Source organism: Aquarana catesbeiana, linkage group LG06 (genome assembly GCF_042186555.1).
Source record: "Aquarana catesbeiana isolate 2022-GZ linkage group LG06, ASM4218655v1, whole genome shotgun sequence".
NCBI classification, from domain to species: domain Eukaryota; kingdom Metazoa; phylum Chordata; class Amphibia; order Anura; family Ranidae; genus Aquarana; species Aquarana catesbeiana.
Window position 1 is genome coordinate 105,868,991 of NC_133329.1, and position 23,956 is coordinate 105,892,946.

General features: G+C 43.6%; 1 protein-coding gene across 2 annotated transcripts in view; it reads right to left on the reverse strand.

Moving 5' to 3' along the window:
• The window catches only part of ABCA3 (ATP binding cassette subfamily A member 3), a 102,343-nt gene that overhangs the window by 62,855 nt on the left and 15,532 nt on the right, over positions 1-23,956 (reverse strand). The window contains exons 3-4 of one of the 2 annotated variants that reach the window (XM_073636617.1): positions 5,951-6,032; positions 3,182-3,434 (exon numbers count right to left, since the gene is read on the reverse strand). In XM_073636617.1, the coding sequence (XP_073492718.1) occupies positions 3,182-3,434; positions 5,951-6,004 (307 nt within the window). In that variant the 5' untranslated portion in view covers positions 6,005-6,032. Of the gene's footprint in view, positions 1-3,181; positions 3,435-5,950; positions 6,039-23,956 lie in introns of both variants that reach the window. The other variant, XM_073636618.1, reaches the window with a different exon arrangement.

Here is a 23,956-nt window from a genome sequence, read left to right on the forward strand (position 1 = left end):
CATTGGAGCGCTGAGCTGTGGATGGGCGGGGAGCGGGTGTCTCAGCAGCTCGCTGAGAGGCCAAGACTGCCATCAGTACATGCAGCTGGTGGATGCAGACTTCCTAAGTCAGGATGACGAGGTGCCGAGACTGATTTCTGTGACGTCAGCAGAGAGCGGACTGCAGTCCGCTCTCCCCTGAAAACAGGTCACACGAGAGAAAAACAAATTGCACTCCTGTGACCCATAGGAGAAACCCAGCCTAAAAAGCTCAGGCAGGACTTCTCCTTTAACACCAGAAAAGTGGCACGGCAGCTTTACTGAAGTCCACCCATTCAATTACAGGTCATGCACTCTTGTTGGCTCTGTTTGTTTATTCAGTAAGCTTCACGTCCAATGGAAAGTGTGTACATTGCAGTGGCGGCTGGTGTTTTTTTATGGGGAGGGGTTGGCAAACAATGCACCCCCCCCCCCCCGACGGTGGTTGGTTGGGTCAATTTCAACCCCCCACCCCGGTCGTTTGGCCCCCGCACTTACCCCATCTATGGCATGGGCAGCGCTTCCCCCTGGGCGATGGCTTCTCCTGCGTCTCCTCCAGGGCATCACAGCAGCTGTGCGTCTCCTCCCTCCTTCTCCCTGGCCAACCAATAGAATCGCTTTTCCGTTCCGCCAATCAGGAAACGGGTCTCATGACCCGCTTCCTGATTGGCCGGGAGGAGAATCAGTGTGACAATAGCGAATATTAATTTGCTATTGTCACACAACTCTGCGCCCCAAGCCACCCTTTTTTGAGGCCTATTAGAGTCTCTGGCCCTAATCGCGTGCTTCAAAAAAAAAAAACCCCATTGGAATCAATGCGTCCGGCACCCCGCATGTAGATTAGGTGAATGGAAGCATTGATGGGGGGCGGCGCCCCTAATGGAGCGACTGCCACTGGTACAATGTGGAGGGCACACATAAGCATCAAAAAAATAAATAAATAAATAAAAGAGAGGCCACCTAAAAATGTTCTCCAACCCACTTAGGCTGGCCATGCTGAACTGGCCGAGATTCAAACCATTAATGGGCAGGTTGAAAGTACCAAGTGGATCGATCAACTTGGGTACAACCAGCATGCCGGATTCGCTTCTGATTTTTGCAAGTGGCTGCTATAGCCACTATCGATAATCAACGTCCACTCCTGCCCCTCTGTCAGAAACAGACAATTGTTCGGCAGTAGGAATTCCCCTGTTAGCACTGCCTGTGCTGAAAGGGGAATTGTGTGAATTTCTTTCCTGCAACCTGTGGCTGCAGGAAAGAAATTTGCACCATCAATGACCAATCTTAGCCATGCCATCTATCCATTTATGTACAACATTCAGATGTCAAGTGGTTGAAAAGTAAAGTTTACATATAACACAGAATATAGTTTTTATTTCATGGAACTTGTAGCTCATCCCTACAAGGAGGGCATGACCTGTGGAATGTGTAGATGTTACCTTTTAAAGTGGTAATAAACTCTAATTTTTACTGACAAGTAGGGTTTTTATGACAGAAAAGACCCCATCAGCGTCTTCTGTCATAAACACTTCCTTCTGCCTGTTAGCTGTCATGTACACTAATCTTACTGTGCAATATAATTAATATATATATATATATATATATATATATATATATATAAAAAAAAAAAACACTTTAGTATCACTTTAAACACTGCTGCCTGAGTACTTTATATAGTTTGCAAGATATGAAAATTGTCCTGAATACTTGTAAAAACTGGCTCCGTAAGAATCTGTGGAATATTTATCTTTGTGCTTAACTGTGAGAATTGTGTTTACATAGTCAACACTACAGAATTTAGGCTGGCCATCAAACCTATTCTAATACATTTTATAGTCTAAAATGGCAAATAGAAACAGTATATATATACACACACACACACACACACACACACACACACACACTCACAAAAAATTAAATGACTAATAGAGAGAATCTGAGAAGCAGTAGAATGACCCAAATCGGGGTGGAACGCTGTTAATTCGAATTTCCCAAAGCTGGCCATAGACAGTACGAATATTGGCCGGTTCAGCAGGGACCGGACAAGATTCGAACCATGTATGGGCAGGCTGAAATTGATCAACTTGGGTACAACCAGTCTGTTGGATTTGATATGCAATTATTGTTAGCGGCTTTTCTGTTAGAGGCTAATCCCTATATTCTCCCAGCGGGGACGACTCCCTCCGCCGGGCGAACACAATGGCTCCGCAGTAGGGATTCCCCCATCAACACTGACTGTGCTGATGGGGGAAAATCGAGCGATTTTGTTTCCTCCAACCACAAGAAAAGCGCTCCATCTATGGCCGGCTTAACACTATTCAATATATGTATATGGGAATGCAAAACACATTAAAAGCAGGTCAACTGTAGGTCAGAAGGAGGTCAACTGCAGGTTATATGCACAAGTCAGTGAATTTTAAGTTCTCTTAGAAGGGTCCCAAACTCATGTTGACGCCTTGCTGATGCCTCCTGCCGGCCCTTTAAGGGGTTCTGAAGAACAGGAGGTGAAGGCACAGCTCATGACTATGTGACTGCTATGATTGGCTGTAGCAGTGGTCACATGATCAGAAGCCCCTCAGCCAGCAACTGTTTATGGAGTTCGGGAGCTGTTAATGACAGCTTGGTCAGTGTGCTAGGAGTGCACCCTCAGCACACAACAGCAACACACCATGGATGCAAAGATGTAGCACAAAGGCCTCAAGATCCTAACCCTCCTCCTCCCGCACTGCTGCACATATGCATGGGTCAGTCGAAAGAGGTTAAACTGAAGCCATCCACACAAGCCAAAAGCCAGTTGACACAGACCCTATCCCTTTTGGTAGCATGAACCACTAAAATGCATTAATGACAGATTATCAAAGAGTAGTAGTAAGTGGAGAGGCTGCAGCAACGACTGATCTGTATCAGACAATTGTGAACAAAGCCATGAACTGTACAGGCACCAGGTTTGACTGTCCGAGCCAGCATCTCAGTCCAGGAAGTAGATAGTTACCCCAGATGCTGCCTGAACGAAGATGGTGCTACGCTTCTGGAGCAAAATGCAGATGAAGGCATTGTCAGCCTCTTTGTCACATCAGCCCTTCCCCCAAAGGGGGATGGACTACAGTATCAGAGTCAGACCACAAAGACAGAAAGGCAATTTTATCGGCACAGTATCTCTTACCTCGAATGTCAGAGCCTAGTTTCTTCTCCACATGCCTTACAATGCCCCTGACAGCATCACTGTGTGATGGAACATACGCCAGCTCCCAGAATCCCGTGTGAGAAATGTTAGGTAGAGCAGGAAACTTCATAGGCTTGTAATGTGTAGCATTGGGGAAATTCTCAGACTCTACCCTATGCCTTAAGGCGATAAGAATGGCAGAAAAGAGCAGTGGAAGAGCCAATTCAACCACGGTAACAAGCACCTGGCGTTTCTGTGAAAAGAAAATGCAAAGTTATATTGTATGTTGGAAGAATGGGCAGAGAAACACCCCAAAAAAAACCTGATAAAAGGTGATAAACAATTTACATGCAAAGGTGATATGTAGTGTACTGATCCAGAGAGGTCATGACAAAGTTGCCACGTATACCCACAGGATGGTCACACCCGGGAGAGATTCCAAATGCAATGTCTAGTGTAGAGAGCACATCATTCCAGTACTTAAACAATTTAGGTCACCTAATTTAGGTCACCTAATCTGATTCACCTACTACTCCATAGTAGGTGAATCAGATCAGCTTCACCTTTCCCACATTTAGAGCAGATTGAGTCATAACACATAATCCAATTTTGCATAGGAACTGGGGTGTATGGTATGTCCTATGTAAGATACAAAATTGGGGTAGCCTGCCCAATTGTGATAAGGTAATTTTGAGCACCATACTAAGAATCTCCTCCCAATAATCCTCAGAGATGTTTCCTAAATATTGTTCCCACCTTTAGGTTCTTTGCGAAGGAACTCTATCGAGCTATCAAGCTATTTCATCAATAAACTTGTAATTCACTGAACCCAGTGCCAAACAATGGGGTAGTGTCAACCATTATTAACAGTAATCTCTCTTATGCATGTAGCATGGATCTAAGCCATAGGTATTGTTACTGAGGTCAAACTCCGTTCCTAAACACTGGAATGATTTTAAAAACACCATTCTTATACAAGATAGCTCCTGACATTGGCCTGTTTGCCATCAGAGAAAAAAAAAAAAATTAAAAAAATTGTTTACACAGTTCAGAGGTGGATTCCTTTAGCCATAAGGAAATATATTTGGAGAGGTGAACAACACCCAACAGAAGCTTAGAGGCATTCCACACTCTTAGGTACAAAGTAGGCCAGGTGGCCTGATTGGTTTCTTTAGAAATAACAATTTCTCTCCTTTACACTTGGCATTTGTAACTAAACTAACAAGTCAATCTGGTTTGACAGACACGGTGATATATGTAAAAAGCAAAGTATAACTTTTTGCACCAAGAGGCAAGAGCTGGCAGTTTTTGGTGGCTATATGAAGCATATCCATCCTGACCTCTAACGTATCCCTAACACCAAACTTTGACCCTAAAGTTGACCTTTAAAATTGACCTCTGCCCAACACTATAACCCAAACTGCAATCTCACCCTTCCTAATTTTACATCCTAAACCCTAACCTCAACACCTCATCAAAACCCTTAATACCCTAACCCAGGGTTTCTCAACCAGGGTTCCATGGAACCCTAGAGTTCATCCAGAAGTTGCTAGGGGTTTCCTTGAGCAATGTACAATTTCTGCCTCTTAGATAAGTTCCCACTGACAATGATCTTTTTAGCCATCTGTAAGGGGGTAATTCTTCCCAATGGCCCCAAGTGTAAGGAGCAGCCTTTCCAGTGACCATCACACTAATGTATCATGAGTCGTAGATATAGTAATTTTAGCAGGGGTTCCCTGAGACACGAAAGTTAATTCAAGGGTTCCTCTGTGTTGAAAAGGTTGAAAAAGGCTGCCCTAAACCCTAACCTCAACACCTCACCCAAACCCTTAATGCCCTAGCCACAATTTTAAACCCCATTATAACTCCTGAACTAACCACTAAAACAGCCCTTTTTTAACCAGGGTGCCTTCAGGGGTGCCTAAGCAAAATTCCTAAAATTTGCCCAAAAATTGTATACAAACCAGAGGGTGGATCACGCCTGCCTTTTAATTACAGAAAGTCACAGATTTTCAATGTGCACCATTACAACCTTCTATTCCCTGGTCTCCTAACAAATGACATTGGTTGATAAGGAGGGTGTCAGGCACCTGCACAGCACCCTTGTTTGCCCCACCCTTGCCCCTTTCTGTCAGCACTGGGGTCACATTAGCTGAGCGAGGAAGCGAAACATTGGAATACTAGTCAGTATCTATGTGTTTAGCTTTGGAAGAATAAATCCGCTCTAACACTGGCTGCTCTACGTGTGTGGATGTTGCTGCTTTATGTAAAACTATGTGTTTCGTTTTTACCATTTTAGAATGGGGTGTCTCGACATGCGTGCAGAATTTTAAAGGGTACCTTGACTGACAAAAGGTTGAGACACACGGCCTTAAACAGTTGAATGTAACCTATCAAGTGCCAAAAAGTATCCTTGGGACTGTGATGAACGCTATATATGTCCAATTGAACAGTTATATTTGCCTCAAGGGTAATTCTCTGGCTGTTCCAGTAGAGAGGTCTCTGCTTTCTTATTCAGTGCATTATACTTGATTTGATTGTAGCCGTATTAGTGCAATTGTGACAGAGAAAATTGAGTACTGTCCGTGATACTTTTTTTATTTGCACTAACATACAATTTTTCAGGACAAGCTTTCGGGATATGTCCCCTTCTGAGTACTGCTTGGACCTTGAAGAAGTACTCAATTTTCTCTTATTCAGTGCAGGTAAACAGACACAGATATGTGCACTCAAAAACATGTTCCTTAACCTTACATCCCATGGACTCACCTGTAATATGTAATTCTTCCACAGAAGGAGGCCCAGTTGTCTGAATACACCCATCTTGAGTCAATCCAGCTAGGAGGAGATCCTGTAACAAAAACATGCATATTGAGAGCCATTAAAAAAAAAAAAAAAAAAAAAGACACACAGTTAAAAGACCTAGGGCTCTATCACCACAAAATACATTTTGTAATTTATGTGGCATATATTAATCCTTCAAAAGCTAGCTCAATGCAAAGCTTTCTGTGCCTCCTTACCAATACTTTAGGCAGATCCCATACAAGGCATTGCAGTATGGAACCTCTGCTGATCCGTGAGCGTTCCTCAGTGGGCTGCTTCACTGTTCCAATACACCTTAGACTGTGTTGTAATAAGGAAGGACACAACCTGGAATTGTGTAATGTCCTTTGCAATACACCGGTCTACTTTCATTAAGTAGCAATCCCAGATTTTCTCTCTTTGAACACCCAGCTCTTGTCGCTCAAGTGTCCCAAAAGTTTACCTATTAGGGAGCGCGGAGCACTTCTGTAGAGGAATGAAGAAGGAAAATGACGCAAAGTATTGCAACACATGCATACCAGGAAGGGAAGCTATGCAGAGTGTGCACACCTGAAGAACAGGGATGAAGGGTTCAGACAGAGATATGTACATTAATATAGGCATGACGCACCGCAGAGTTTGAAGAAGACTACATAGAAATAGGTGAAGCCCTGCTGGAATGTAAATCTGACATAAACCAGGGCAATCTTAACAATGCATAGAAAAATTCACAAAGTTACTTTCAGTAAAATCTCCAAGTACAAACAATCAGCAGATCCCAAAATACAAGCAACTGAAACGAAATGCAAATCTCATCTTCAACAAAATAGTGTCCGCTGCACACAGACGCCGACGCACCTGTTCTCCACCTGTAGAGAACTTCTCGGATGTGTTTCCCCCTTTTCAGGGCTTAGAGGCGGCGTAAAGGTTTCCTCTCGTTCCCCCCCCCCCTCTATTTCCCCCTCCCCTTCTCTTTTCCCCCCTTTCTTTTCTCCCTGCCCTATTCTCTTTCCCTCACTTGGTCCCCTCCTCCCCTTCTCTTTCTCTCTCTCCCTCCTTCCCCTTCCCCTCCCTTCTCCCCCCCCCCCCCCGTCCCCCACCCACTTTTTTCTCCCTCCCTATCCTTTTTCACTTACACTCCTTGTTTTTCTTCAGTGTACCAGCTTAATGTTGGAACCCACGTAGCACTAATTTAACTTTGTCTATTTTTGGTCCATCCCAATAGCCCCCCGTGTCTGCCCCCAGCGGGATCACCCGCTTTGGGGTGTCTCAGTATATGCTATCTGTTGCCCATATGAGACTACATTGGTGAGTTATGCTGCAATACTCCAATATAAACTTGACTCAGGCAATATAACATTACGTCAAATCTCTGCGTTATTGTAATTTTGTCATTATATGTTTTTTAGATGTTATGGTTTGACGCCTCCTGAGGAAGCGGCAACGTCTATACCCACATCGCTGTGCCTCTACATATCGGTGGGGGTTTTCAATTGTCAATTTTAATGTCATTTTTCTATGTATTTCTGCAAAAATCACTCTATTGGTTTTGTTGTAATTGATATTTTTATATTTTGTATAATAAACTTTATTTTTATCCAATGCTAGGTACCGGGATAGTCCTAATCCTTTTTGGTGATTGAGGGCATTTTTGGAGTAGCCCTCGTCCAATCACCTCCCCGTATCACCCCATTAATACAAAAAGTACGAGTAAATGTACCGTCTGGTTTAGGCTTCAGCTGACCCAGAATATCCTCGTCTTAATCTGGCAGACTGACTCAGCTGTTTATCTTAAGCCCCATCCACACGGGACAAATGTTGGAGACATTGGCTGGTTAAAAAAAAAAACGTCCAACATTCAGCCCGTGTGTATGGCACCCTATCCAGAAGCCAGCCATTTGGTCGTTCTGTTGGGCGAGCATGCTGGAAAACCAGCACCCAATCAGCGATCTCCGCCAACAGCTCAGAACACAACAGCTCAGCGAGGGAGATCAATTTACTAACTTTGCATAGTTAGTAAAGTGGCTCCAACCGAAGCTGGCAGTTTTTTAATTCAACCTGCTGGATTGAACGAAAAAAACTCATAGTTTGTACCAGGCTTTACATAAGGCTTGCTGTATGCTTCAATTTCTATTCAAAAAATGGCTTATGCAATGACTAAAGCTAGCCATAGATGATTCGATCCATCTATGGGCAGGCTGATTGTACCCATGTCGATCCATCTGTCGACTTTGGAACAACCAGCATGTCGGATTTTTATCATGCAATTATTGCCAGTGGCTATAGCAGCTAGCAAAAATAATTGTGTTCTCCGGCAGGGATGGCTCTCCGCGCGCACCTGCTGGGAGAACACAATATCTCAGCACTGCCTGTGTTGATGGGGTCATCGAGCAATTGCAGGGAAAAAAAAAAAAAAAGCATAATCTATGGCCTGCATAAATGTACTAGATGCAGGAGAGATCAGGGAAATGTAACTAATCTTCTGTGGAAACGTTGCAAACTATTGTGGATTACTCAATAAATGCAGTACTAGGTGTCTCTCTGCACGGTCATCCTATCACCTGTATACTAGGTTGTTTTGATACATCTGAAATAACTCACTAGGGATGCTGTTTGTAGAGAGTTATTTACAGTGCCTTGAAAAAGTATTCATACCCCTTGAAATTTTCCACATTTTCTCACGTTACACCCAAAAACGTAAATGTATTTTATTGGGATTTTATGTGATAGACCAACACAAAGTGGCACATAATTGTGAAGCGGAAGAAAAATGAGAAATGGTTTTCCAAATTTCAGAAATGAGGAAGCGACACAATGGGTGAGCAAGAGTCAGCTGCACGCCCCGATGAAAGTACAGAAAATGGAAAAAATTCCCTAAGGAGTACAAAACCCCTTAGATAAATATCTGGCGTGCATTTGTATTCAGCCCCCTTTACTCTGATAACCCTAACTAAAATCTAGGAGGAACCAAATGCCTTCAGAAGCCATCTAATTAGTAAATAGAGTCCACCAGTGTGTAATTTAATCTCAGTATAAATACAGCTGTTCTGTGAAGCCCACTTGAGTGAACAAACAACATCATGAAGGCCAAGGAACACACCAGACAGGTCAGGGATAAAGTTGTGGAGAAGTTTAAAGCAGGGTTAGGTTAAAAAAAAAATGATACCAAGCTTTGAACATCTCACGGAGCACTGTTCAATCACGGAGCACTGTGTTTCTGTTTGAGGGTGGTCATCTAAGTGGAGGAACAGGGCTTTGTTTCCTCATGTCAGAGTTGCCTGCCTGATCACTGTGAATCAGATAACAGGAGCAGGAATATTCAAGAAGCAGCAGGAAAGGTTCACAAGCACAAACATCTACAGAGTGAACAAAACAAAAGCAGGCAGGGTGGATGCAACGCAAGTTTCTTTTTAGTAAATTGCACAGTAATGACAGCACTGAATCTTACCCTAAATCTCATGAGACAAGCAATCACAGGCAGCAGTGCCTTCGATGATCTCACACTGCAGATATACAGCATAGCACAGGGCAAATATTTCAGAGACTGCTTAGGCACAATCAAAATGTCACTAAACCCGCATCATAAAAAAACTATTAATAAATGCTATATTACCACCTGTTCATACTCAGTCACTATGAGATTAGTTTTCTGTATTCTTCCAAAAAACCTGGTTGATCCTGCTGCTCTCTATCTCCACCTTTTGTCCAATTCGGCTAGGGATTTTGTAGCTTTGGTGGCAACTCTGCACATGCTCAGTTTTCAGTGAGTTTCTATGCAGAGCATTTCCTCCCTATCACATCTGAGCAGCCCATGTGGCTATAGAGTCACACATGTGGGCGTAATCAGTGGTAAATGGCAGCCCACTCCCTCCCTCCTCCTCCATGCCCATTAACCAGCTAAACACAATGGGGACGGGATATTACATGTAGATTGATGGAGGCTTCACATCCCTCTTATTCTAAGACACAGACTGGAGGGGTGTGACACAGCTTGTGACTGGCAGAAATCCACCCACACCATGATATTGCTAAAAAATACTAAAGATTTGATTTCAGCTATATATTTTTTATGACGATATAAAACAGTTTGTTGATATTAGTTTATATATTTATTTTTACTCTGTATCCCAAATGCTGTTTTTTTTTTTTTTGTGACCAACAGCAGAGGACTAGAAGCTCCTCCCGCCACTGTTTCCCTGCAGACAGGCTGGGAAAGATCTGGGTCATGACAGCTGTATACCAATTAGGAAAAAGGTACTTGGATGCTTTTTCTTTATTAAAACAATTCCAGTTCCATCATCCACATACAGAAATAGAAGGGACAATGTAAATTAAACAGTGTGCGTTTAGTATAACATTTCTATATGTTCCCTATAATATACCACAATGTTTACTCGTATCCCAATTCTGGACCACTATGATGTGCCTTGGCTCTGGCCTTGCATGTTGAGGCACAGGGGGTCTGACGTCCTACACTACACTCTTTCCAGCCATGTGTCAACCCTTCAGCAACTCTATCATGTGGCGTCACCTTGGGGTCAAAGCAATCCTTCCAGACTATCTCAGCAATTCCATTTCCCCTTTCTGCAGAAAAGTTTGTTCATGTTTTAGAAGCTAGATACATAATAAATGAAAATGAAAGCCATTAAAAAATAACAACTGCACTTTAAAGTAAACCTGTCATGCATACTAAAGTGTATAAACTAATTTTACTTATAGGACAGGCAGCTTGAATTACCTTTAAGTATCTTTGCTTGGCTTTTAATCAGTTGCTTCATATAACTCTGGAACCTGGGCCCAGGCTCAATGCAGGGCATTAAAGTAAAACTATGGCCTTCCCTTGAAAATCATGTGTGCTTCATCACTTAATTATAATTGCATCTCCACTTACAGTTTTCTTTTGGTCCCCCTGCAAAGCTCCATTAATGCTTGTTAATCCTGCCAGTGAGGTCCACCTAATTTAGTTGCCAGTAAAGCAACAATGCTGCAGTGCTCCTGAGCACAGAGCATCGTTGTCACTCACTAGTGGGCTGCGTTTCCTTGCACTACAGTGGGATAAAAAAAGTGCAGGGGGTGTGGCTCTCCACATTGCCATTGGTAATTCACAAGCCTGTAGCCTATCAAACTGTCAGGGCTGTTCTCAAAGCTGGCCAATCAGCTGTCGGCTAATTGCTGTTGATGATATCCTGCTCGTCAGTCCTGCCTACTTAAGCCGTCCAGACCAGATGATCTCTGCCTTTGCCTAGGTCACATCTTTAGGGACACTCTCCTGTGTTCTTGTTAAAGACTTTCTTGGCTGACATTCCTTCTCAATCCAGATCCTGCTTGCTGTTCTACTACGCTCATCTCTGGCTTCCTGACGTTTTGGCTTGTCTGACTATCTGTTTCAGTTCCTGAGCTCTGACTACATTTTGACTATGTTTACATTTTTATTATTATTATTAAAGTGTGATTTAACTGTACTTCTGTCTCAGTCTGATTCATGGTTTCTGACACAATCAGCACCTGGTTACACCTAGCCCTGCCCACTGCTTTCTGGATTGGCAGCACTGCCTCTATTGCTGAAACCTCCCACTGTGAGCCGCAGTGCCTGGGAGGGGGAGCCTGTGAGACACAAATATAGGAGGACTTGGCTCAGTCAAGGAAGGTCTCTGTTTATTTTATGAGGCTTGTGCATTACACAGTAACTGGATTTGGTACTTGTTTAGACTGTCATACAGTAGCCTTTAGTTGTTGTTTTTTTTTAAGCCCCTACCCTGTGTTAGTCAACTGTCATATAGCAGAGCCTCTGCACCAAGTGGTAACCCTGGCATTTGACAGATGAATAAAAGTGGTTTCAAAGCATTTTAGTAAAGTGTAATTTCAGGTCATGAAGATTCAAGGACTGGATATTGCTTTCCTTCTCATCATGCTTAGGGCAATACTGCAGTGATGAGGGACCACACCTGTTATGTAGAACATCTCTTCTCCATGAGTTTCTATATATAACTGTTTTATGGCCAAAGGTTTGTAGACTCCTAACACACCTAACTGCTTGTTACCCTTTACAAAAAAATAGGTACTAATATGAAGTAGCACCCCCCTCTCTTTTTCAGCTATAAATTCTACTACTCTAGGAATGTTTTCTACAAGATTTTGGAGTGTGTCTGTGGGCAATTTCTGGCTAATCAGCCAAAAGAACATTTGTGAGGTCAGCTAATGATGTTGGATGAGAAAACCTGGCTTGCAGTCAGGGTTCTAATTCCTCCAAAATGTGCTCATTAGGGTTGAGATCAGAACTTCATACAGAATACTCAAGTTCCTCCACAAAAAACCATGTCTCTATAGAGCTGGCTTTGCGCACAGGGTGCACAGTCACGTTGGAACAGAAATGGGCCTTCCCCAAAATGTTGCCATCATGGTAGAAGCCACAAGGTTGGAAGCATACAATAGTCCGAAATATATTTGAACTGAATAATTTGGAGTGTGTCCCCAAAATTTAGAGATATACATATATGCTGTTTCCTTGAATTGCCCTTTAAATTGCTAACTGAGCAACACCCTATCTGGAATGTGGGAAATGTATTCCTATCACATCAGACATGACCTTGTTATGTTACTGTATGCAAATCAATAGAATAATATTGGATAACTTTCTAAAAATATACAAAGCAAGGAGGCAAGGTGGTTGATGAAATGCCTTGCGAAGGAAAATATTTATCTTCTATCTGTGGGAACCCCCCCATCACAATTCCACCTTATCATTCCTTTACTCGCTCTTCCCTCTACTTGAATTTCCCTCTATTCTTATCTAAAATGTTTCCTCTTCTCTGATTGTAAACATGGACGGGGTGAATGTAACAGGTCAGTAAAATATTTTATTTCCTTTCCGTTAATATCTAACCCGGCAATTTACACGAGTTCATATTGTTATGTTCATATCGCTTGACTTTATTCAAACATATTCCATTTCCCCCACTGATGGCGTGGTTACAAAATCCTGAAGTTGGGATTAAACTGAATCCTTTTTTGTTTCTTCTTTGTCTGAATAAGTCACAGCCCATCAAACTGGATATTTCATAATGATCAGCTACATTTAATAGGCCATATTTTTTATTTCCTCTCTTTGATACATGCAGATAAATACCTGTTTTTTCCGTCAATGTCTTGGCTATTCTAGTACTACTAGCTGGCAATGCCAACCACAGGCTGCTGTAAACATTAACCATTTGACCTCCGGAAGGTTTTACCCTCTTCATGACCAGGAATTTTTTTCGCAATTCAGCACTGTGCTACTTTAACTGGCAATTGCGTGGTCATGCACCACTGTACCCAAATTAAATTTATATAATTTTTTCACATATAGAGCTTTCTTTTGATGGTATTTTTTTTTTTTTTTTTTTTTTATAATGAAAAAAAAAAAAAAAATATATATATATATATATATATATATATATATATATATATATATACATTTTCTACTTTCTGTTATAAAACATATTTAAGGACCGCCCGCTGCAGTTTTACTCTTTGGCTCTCCTGGGCAAATCGTCGGGCGCTTTAAAACCACTAGGGGGCGCACCCGATGCCACAGCCGATGCACGTGGCTGGAGGCTGCGATGTCCGCCGGCCACCCGCGATCGCTCCTGAGAGAGACAGAACTGGGATCTGTCAACGTAAAACAGACAGATCCCCGTTTTGTCAGGGGAGGAGAGACAGATCTGCTGTTCCTAGTGATTAGGAACAGCGATCTGTCTCCTCCTCCAGTCACTACACTGCCCCCACAGTTAGAAACACCTCCCTAGGGAACACTTAACCCATTTGAGCGCCCCCTAGTGCTAACCCCTTCCCTGACAGTGACGTTTATACAGTAATCAGTGGCTATTTTTAGCTCTGATTGCTGTATAAATGTCACTGGTCCCAAAAAAAAGTGTCCATCTGTCCACCGCAATGTCGCAAATGATAAAATGATTCTAAAGGTTGTATTTTTTTCTTTAAATAACAAACATGCCATGTGGTTTTGCACAAAGCAACCCCGATTCTATTATTTTTGAGCCCCCCCGCCGACTGTACTGGCTCCTCCACCTGCTGAGTGCCCCCAATAGCAAGCCTCTTGCTATAGGGGCACTCGAGCAGGCTTGCCCCTGAGCCACGCTCCTGTGAATGGATATTGTTCATTCACACACAGAGTGCGGCTTGGGATGAGGTAAGTATAAGGGGGGAGGGGAGCTGCACCAGAAGTTTTTTTTACCTTAGGCTGGGTTCACATATGTGCGGCCGCAGCTCACAGAATGGGGTCCAGTGCGTCCCTGTTCACCGATTCAAGTGAGAATCAGGTCAGAATTTTTTGCCTGAATTTGCACCTGAATCATAACCAAAGACGCACAGGACCCTTTTAAAATCCGGACCGCGGCCACCCCGGAGCGGTGTGAACTGGCTCCATTGTGAGCCAGTCGCACTCTCCAGTCAATGCGAATTGGATGCGGAGAAACCCACATCCAATTCGCATATGTGTGAACCCAGCCTTAATGCATAGATTGCATTAAGGTAAAAAAAACTTCTGCCTTTAGAATCTCTTTAAAGTGGATGTAAACCCGATTCATTAAATCTGACCTGAGCACATATATCTGTAGTGTTTACTTATCTCTCTCCAAAGCCCTCCCGTGTCTTTCTGCTGCTCCATTGCTCTTTTATCAGCATGATAACTTCTGACAAGTTCTACGACACAAGAGATAAAAGCAGCTAGAAATTAATGTCAGGGTTGGTGCTATAAATAGATTAACAGGGAGCTCTGCAAGTATATTTGTTCCTCTGCCCATGGGGGGGGGGGGGGGGGGTGCCTTTTCTCCAATCAGCTGTCACACAGTGTATGTCCAGACTCCACTCCCACTGCTAAAACAGGAAGTAAAAATTCTAACACGCTGTCCACTTTCTAAAGAATGTAAAAAGCTAAAGACAGAAGATATACATGTAAAACGTATATAGGGAGATTTGTTTAATCTCTGTGTATCATCTGAGGCTGTTCACTTCACTGGGTATAAGAAAGGATTTACATCCACTTTAAGCAGCTATAGACGCTATACTAGTGATCAGCGACTTATAGTGCGACTGTGATAGTGTGGTAGACAATCTGCCACTAACTGACACTGGCTGGGAGAGACACTAACTGAATGACACTGATGTCGCTAATGACATAAATACAGTAATCAGTGATAATACTGTACACCATACACTGTACTTGTAGCACATTCCTAGGTAGGTGCTAGAGAGTGTACATAGCTTTTGGTATTTCTTCTTAACAGAGAAGCAGACAGGCAAATTTAGATGATTGATTAGTGAAGTCTGCTCAGTGTACTCTGGTGCTACTCATGCTGTCTTGATGTTTCAAACTGATCCAACAGCAAGAAGGCATGTTAGACATTGGGAGGAAACCTAGCAGATGAGAGCATGGATACAGATACAGCTCTGGCCAATTAGAAGGGGATGTGCCCCAGGGAATGCTGGGTGACTGTATTTATATCTGGGAAGCACATGGGCTTGGGATTCCATCCCAGCCTGCCTCTGAGGAGAGAGGTTCAGGTGGGAAGGAGGCTGTTGCCTCTTAGCAGCTTAGGCTGCCATGCTGCCTCAGGTGGTTGACCTGAGGGCCTGAAGCCTTGAAGCTACAACCCAGGGTTCATATGTAAGCTGACTGAGGGAAGATGTCCATGGATCTGGTCTGATGTCACTGGTTTAGAGTGTCGCTTGCAAGTTGGAAGGAGGCTACCAGCTGTCCCGGGACATCTTGTGAGTACAGACCCCTGAAGGGATCCTTGAGACTGAGTGTGTTGCTGAAACCCCCCCTCTTGGTCCTAGAAGTCAGCATACTGTGTGTGTGAGCTAAAGTGGACACTGGCTAATGTCTTGAAGATACAAAAGTTCACTGAATTCCTTCTGCTACATAGGACAGTATTAGTAGACAGGTCCTCTACCCAAATGTCCCAAACCTTGTGGAATTTTTTAGGGCATCCTCTCGCTAAATAGGTGGCCTTGTACAGTGGTAAATTGACATTGATTCATTTTTTTCACAAGGTAAGGGTTGGGGCAGATGAGGATTTCTATTGGAGAAGAATAATTTTCCTTGCGTAGAACAATAGTAATCCTATCAGCGTCCTGGAGGCCCGAAGATGAGCAAGGGTATCTACCGAACAGATTTCCACTGTCCGGGGCACATGAATAGTGGTCACAGATTGTATGACCAAGACCACTGCTTCCCAGAAAATGTGAATATTAGGCCATTGCCAAAATATGTGAATTGAGTCTGCTGCACACCGCCAACATTCTGCAGGAATGGAGGGATATATTCTGTGTAAACGTGCAGGCATGAGGTAGATCCTATGTAGTAGTTTGTACTGAATCAACCTGTCTCTTGCGGAAACCAGCTGTAGAAAGGCACATTCCCTCATTTCCTCTCAACCTTCATCATCCAAGCTTGGGACGTCCAGCATCCAATTGGATTTAAGAGCTTCCAACCCAGAGTGGACCGAGGGAAACATGGCCTTATAAATAGTAGAGAGGGGTTTAGTGAGGGTGTTATCTTTGTGTACTTCCTCTAGGGTTGTGATATAAAAAGCTACTGGTTGCTGTTTAAAAATTGTATTTGAAAGGCGTGCCTGAATTGTAGATATCAAAAAAAGTATACATTAGGTAGGTCACAGTGTAATTTTAAGGTGTCCAAGGGCTTTAAAGTGGAGTTCCACCCAAAAGTGGAACTTCCACTCATTAGATTCCTCCCCCCCTCCGGTGACACAGTTGGCACCTTTCAGGGGGGAGGGGGGTACAGATACGGCGTAGAATCTGCGGGTATTTACGCCACATCCTGTTCCCCCCCCCGCTGCCTGCTGGGAAACACACGGGTCCCAGAGGCAGCAGGGACCATTCGTATTGCGCTGCGCGACTCGCGCATGCGCAGTAGGGAACCGGGAAGTGAAGCCGCACGGCTTCACTTCCTGATTCCCTTACCGAAGATGGAGGCGGCAGCACCCGAGGACGGAGAGACGCTTCGGCCTCGGGTGCCGACATCGCGGGCGCCCTGGACAGGTAAGTGTCCATGTTTTAAAAGTCAGCAGCTGCAGTATTTGTAGCTGCTGACTTTTAAAAAAAATTTTTTCGGTGCCGCTCCGCTTTAATTCTCCAGCTAAACATATCTGCTCTAAATATTTAATGCCCTTTATGGCCCAAACCTGAGGATCAGGTATAGAGGCAAATTCTGGTAATAATGGATTGAGCCATAAGGGAGTATGTGGCGAGATGTGATCGGGAGGGCAAGGACGTAGAGCTTAGGCCAGAAACCAGGCTTTCAATATGGCTTTCATTTCTGCAGTCAGAAGAAGGGAAGCAGAGGCTCCTCTGTATAAAAGGTGTTTAAAGGGCCTCAAAGGGGCCTACACAGGAAGCCTCTAATACTACTGTCACATTGGTCTCACTCTGCATGAGCCAGTTATGGAAGATTGGCCCATGCCCTCAGTTTAGATTTCATATTGTCAAGAAGTGGAATTACATTTAAGACACAATATTCCTCAGTATCCCAGGAAATCTCAATACCTAAGTATCTGATACTGGATGACCATAATAGAGTCAGGGTAGGGTCAGCTCCATCTTGGGCCTCTCTATTAATAGGTAAAATTTGTGATTTTCCCCAATTAATGTGTAGTCCCGAATGAATGGAAAATTTAGAAAGTATACGTAATGCTTCCTTAGGCGATGGTCCCGGGTCATTCAGAAACAATATGAGATCGTCCGCATACATGGCTATCTTTTCCACACGGATACCCTCTTTACGGACTACTGCCACCGGTTCCATCGCAACAGCAAACAGAGCCGGAGATAGTGGGCAACCCTGTCTCATACCCCTCCTAACTGGAAAGGGCTCGGAGAGCTCGCCTCCTATCTCAACCTGGGCTGAAGGGCAGTAGTAAAGCAGCTGCACCCATTTCAAAAATGTGGGCCCGAACCCCATAGTCTCCAACACTGAGAGCATATAAGGCCAGGCCACAGAGTCAAAGGCCTTCTCAATGTCGAGTGCTGCCAAAACTCTAGAAGTGGATTCAGTTGGGGGTAGCTGTAAATGAGGGAAAACCCGGCGGATATTGATATCTGTGGATTTTCCGAGAATAAAACCTGTTTGATCTATGCCGAGTAGGTCAGGAATAATTTTCATTAATTTAGTGGCCAAAATTTAAAATCTTTAGATCGAACCCAGCCTAAATTTAGAATATGATTGGCTGTAGTGTTGGAGCAGATCTAAACACACAACAGGCCTATTTATCCAATGTTTTTGAGCCCAGCAGAACAATGATATTTATACCCCAGTACCATTTCAAATTAGTACAGAAGATTCCAGCTGTAGGCTCTTGAGTTCTTTGCTCTTACATGTACAAGGATAAAAGCAGTTTCCGGCCTACAAGAGCTCACAGACGCTCTCAGCTTTGCCAGACCTTCTGCTGATTACCAGTTTGGGCCTGACTGGGTGTGCTAGACAACACGCACTTCCGAAAAACGAGGCCCAGTGCCTTCTGTAATCTAATACATGTGTTCTGTACGGCAGTGCAAACAACAAAGTGCAGTGACTCAGAGACCAAATCTTCACAAATAAGATTTTAACAACATAAAGTCAATGTGATAATATATAAAGCTCTGACTGATTATTAATGAACATTGTATTCTCCCCCTCCTCGGTTTTTGCATGCCACAAATGTTTTAAGTTGGCCAGGGCTAGGATGATGGGTGAATATAGTCATTATAAAGATGGAAAAGTGATCACAGCAAGGGTTCAAGTTCACATGAATGTGCAAAATAACAGTCACTCTTCCAGACGCACTTCCACATGTGCAGGAGTTTAAATCTGTTCTGCCCAAAATGTTCCCTAACAGTATCTGGAAAGCCTTTAAAGCTATCCTTGGGTACCTATGGGGCCCCTTTGATTGTAGGCCCAGCTGTACATAGGGCCTCGACTTGGAGAAAATAGAAGCTCTGACATCTGGCTGCTGAATAATAGGGATTGGGGCTTAGCGCCAGAAGAGGCTGAATTTAAAGCAGAGCTCCAGCCAAAGCCTTTTTAGCACATAAATTTACTGGCTCCTAGGCTGTAAGAGCCCTATACCAGGTCAGACTTGCATTCGAATCGCACAGGAACTGCACCGCATCGCTGTTCCATTCACATGCGATTTAGTGCAGTGCAATTTAAGCCCATTCATTTTGAATGGGCTCAAATCGCACCAAAGACACGCATGCAGCAATTTTGGAACCAGACTTCCACCGGATCGCATGGTCATTTTGTACCATGTTATCCGGTGTCAGCAAATGCACTGAATTTGGATTGTTGTTAAGATTGCACTGACACCTGCAGTGGATCGCAAGGGCAGCATTTTGAATGCAGAGGGGGAAACACGCACGGATCGCAGCGTTTCCCGCATTGCATTAGTGTGAACCTAGCCTTGGGCCTCATTCACAAGGACGGACCGAGTTATGCACCCGCATGAAGGGCTTTCTTCATCCGAGCAGGATGTAGCAGGAACAGGTGTTCCCTATATCACATATGTGTCTATTGGGATGCAGCGGCTGTACACAACTGCTGGTCCTAATTGGACAGCCATGTGGGTGCGTGGACCTGAATTCAGACAGTGTGCGTTTAGGGCCACACACCCGCATGGCCGTCAAATGCAATTCCCCTTCCCCTCCTGTTCCAGAGAAACCAGAACAAGCAATAGGAGAAAAAGATGTCACCATGACAGAAAGACAGGCAGAGACAAAGTCTGATGGAGGATTGAACCCTTCCCCACTCTACTTAAAGTAGTAGAAAACTCAGGCTATAATAAGGCTTCCCTATAGGTAAAGTGAATATCTCCTAAACTTGCACTGTTTAGAAGATATTCACACTGCATGAAGCCAGTGACATCACTGGTGCATGCGCTCTGAAGGTTCGCCATACCGTGCAGGACCTTCAGGGCCACGCCGTAAACGGCAGCTCCCGCGTAGGACTGAGTGATGTCATCACTACCCTGGCTGTTTCTTCAGAAGTCAGTGATGTGATCAACAGGTCACGCGCGCATGGATTCGGCCTCCAGCAGGGACGACGCGGGCTTTCATTTGTAGGCAAGTGTCACATAATGTGCCGGTATGCGATGCATACTAGCAGATTGTGCCTTTACTTTGCAGGAAACAAAAGAAAAGAAAAACAGAGTTTACTTCCTCTTAAAGGTACATCTCTCATAATGTGCTAGTATGTGATGCATTCTAGCACATTATAAAATTGCCTTGCAGACCAAGTTTTTATTTTTTTCTCTTAACTGCGGTTTACTATCGCTTTAATGTGTGGGTGTTTTTCCAAGTCGGTGTTCTGGATAAGGACATTTCCCATAATTTCATGTCCCTTTTGTCTCAGGGCATTGGAAAAGGAACATAGGGAAGATCTTTCCAACAGCAAACAGACAGCAACAAAAACCTGACAAAGGTTCAGAGTTCAAACCATTCCAAAAAAAAAAAAAATAGACTAGAACGGAGCATTAATCCAGACAATTTAGCTGCAAGAAATCTACATTCTGATGGGGGAATGTAACTTCTTATCAAGATATAGATCAGTATCACTGGACCTTTAGTATCAGAATAAACAATTGGGGGCTTAAAGACTGGGCATGCCAACAAAATGCACTCATTTCTATACATCTACTCAATTAGCAATTCCAGTGCCAAATTATAAGGCCCCTTTCACACGGGGCAGAATCCAATTTGCTCAGCTGGAGATCTGGCCACTGATTCTATGGTGAGCAGAGTGGGAGAATGACAAGTCCGTGTCCACTCAGTTTATGTAGAGCAGACTCGGACAGACCCTGCTATGCAATAAGGGCAAAGCATAGGGGTCCATTCACCCCTATGGACCGGCAGGTGTGGACGGACTTGTATCTGTTTACACACATACACCAGATCCGCTTAGACAGCGTGGGATGGATCCCCTTCCATTTGTTTTTAGTGGACCACATTGGATCGGAGGTAAGCGGTGTACACAGACACAAGTGATTGGACCCTCTGATCCACTGCGCTGCAACCATGTGCATTCCACTTTAACGGCAACAAAACGTGTCACAGGTCCACCTGAAAAACTGACAGGCAGACCTGATCAGAAAGGTCAAGTGAAAGGGGCCTTAAAAATGGTAGTAAACCACAGCCTTTTTAAAAAAAAAATAAAAACAAGACGGCAAGACAAGGGCATATTGTGCTAGCATCGCATACTAGCACAATATGAAATACTTACCTTAGAACAGTGGTCCTCAACTCCTGTCCTCAGGACCCACTAACAGGTCAGGTTTGCAAGATCACTGAAATATGTCACAGGTAATATAATTTGCTGCTCAGTGATTGCAGTATTCTAGTCTGCATCTCCCCAAGGTAATACATAAAACCTGGCCTGTTAGTGGGTCCTGAGGACAGGAGTCGAGAACCACTGCCTTAGAACAAAGCCCTCTAGTGACACACTGCTACCATTGACAGGGCTTCCACCTTCACTCAGTCTTCCTTCTGGGTTTGTGTTCTCCGGCTGTCTGACCGGCCGACCTGCCATGGCGTCACTTCCATGCATGTGCACAGGACGGGTATGCTGTCCCTTCAGAGCGCATGCGCCAGTGCCGCCACTGGCTGCATGCAGTGTGAATATATCTCCTAAACAGTAAAAAATTGAATATGTGTTGACTGCGCTACTCTAATCTAAATACACCCCTCTCTTAAGAGTCATATCTGTGCTAAAAACATTACAATAAATATATACTTAAACCATATGTCTCATGCAATGGTACACAATTTCCTTACTTCCCTGTTATTCGAAACACCTAAATGTGCCCCAAGTATATTTCAACATAAAATCAAAATATAATTAAGGTTAAACATTAACATCCAAAGTGTCAAAACTATAACATCCAAATTCTTGTGCAATGTGCCAATCGATACAGAGATCTCCTTTGTGAATCCATCATTTCATGGTGCTCGTAAGCCCCCCCCCCCGGTGAAAACGAGGCTTGCACCGCACGCCGGCATAGGAACTGGACGACGTCATCTTTACACCCATTACAAACCTCTGGAACAGCTTGGTGCCAGCTTACGAGGACCATGAAATGATGGATATGGTTCATATATAGCACATTGGGGTCAGCAAGGAATACGTAGCAGGTGGAGTGGTTATTCCTTCTAAATGAACCAAAGGCGCATTTTTACTGGCATCTGGTGAGTGGCTAATCCATGTGGTGGTGGTATTGTCACTGAAGTGGTGGAATTGTCACAAAGAATCACGGATGATTAACGGCATAAAATGACATATCTATAAAGGACAGTCACAAAGGAGATCTCTGTATCGATTGGCACATTGCACAAGAATTTGGATGTTATAGTTTTGACACTTTGGATGTTAATGTTTAACATTAATTATATTTTGATTTTATGTTGAAATATACTTAGGGCACATTTAGGTGTTTAGACTAACAGGGAAGTAAGGAAATTGTGTACCATCGCATGAGACATATGGTTTAAGTATATATTGATTGTAATGTTTTTTGCACAAATATGACTCTTAAGAGAGGGGTGTATTTAGATTAGAGTAGTGCAGTCAACACATATTCAATTTTTTATTTTTTTCACTTATTGGTGAACTTTTTGATTGCAGCAACCGATTTTTCATATATTTTTTTGATAGTAGCAATTGAGTTTTCAGGTATGTAAGGTTCACACTATAAAAAGCATTTTTTATTTTAACATTTTGCGCCGGTGACACACAAATGCTTATCTCCTAAACAGTGCAGGTTTAGGAGATATTCACTGTACCTACAGGTAAGTCTTACCTGTAAGTACAAGTTTTTTTTTTTTAAAAAAAGAAGACTTTGCTTCCACTTAAAAGTGGCAAATGGCAGTTCTTTAATTTGTTGCATGGTGATGGTACTGTGCTGTATTCAATCACGTAAAATTCTGGCACAAACCTGATGGTTGCCACCTCATCCCTTTAAAACCGAACACATATTAATTACACAGTTTCTGTGGCTGATTAAGGTGATAATTAAACTCACTTGGAGCCTTATCTGCATAAAATTAGCCACAGAACCTGTGTAATTAATATAAGTTCGGGTTTAAATGGATGAGACGGCAACTCTATGATCTACTGGGAAAAATCTGATGATCCACTGGAATCATCCTAAATTTTCACCTCTTCTTCCTAGTGTGCTGCAAGTTGCTGGCCGTCCATACACAACACGCTCACCTCCTGCAGTGCTCATCGTCCTGTCCTCACTACAGCATTTACAGTAAATGGTGTATGCGTTGGAACTGTTTTTAAATGAGAACATTGGTGCTTCATCATTCTGGGGACACCATCAGACATTTATGGAAAGTGACGCATAGCTGGGGTTGCCACCTCATCCCTTTAAACCCGAACACATATTAATTACACAGGTTCTGTGGCTGATTAAAGAGGGAGTCCCGCGAAAAAAAAAAACATTTAAGTCAGCAGCTACAAATACTGCAGCTGCTGACTTTTAAAATAAGGACACTCACTTGTCCCAGGGTCCAGCGATGTCAGCACCCAAGACCGAATTGTCCCTCGGTCCTCGGGTGCTGCCGCCGCCATTCTCTGTAAGGGAATCAGGAAGTGAAGCGCTGCGGCTTCACTTCCTGGTTCCCTACTGCACATGCGAGAGTCGCGCTGCGCTTCCTAACTGGTCCCCGCTGTCTCTGGGACCCATGTGTGTCCCAGCAGACAGCGCGGTGGGGACGGGAAGAGGCAAAGACTCCCGTGGGAGTCTATGCCGGTAGTGGGTGCAAATACCTGTCTTAGACAGGTATCTGCACCCCCCTCCCCCCTGAAAGGTGCCAAATGTGACACCGGAGGGGGGGGAGGGTTCCGAAAAGCGGAGGTTCAATTTTTGTGTGAACCTCCGCTTTAAAGTAGTAAATAGACTCACTTGGTGCCTTATCTGCATT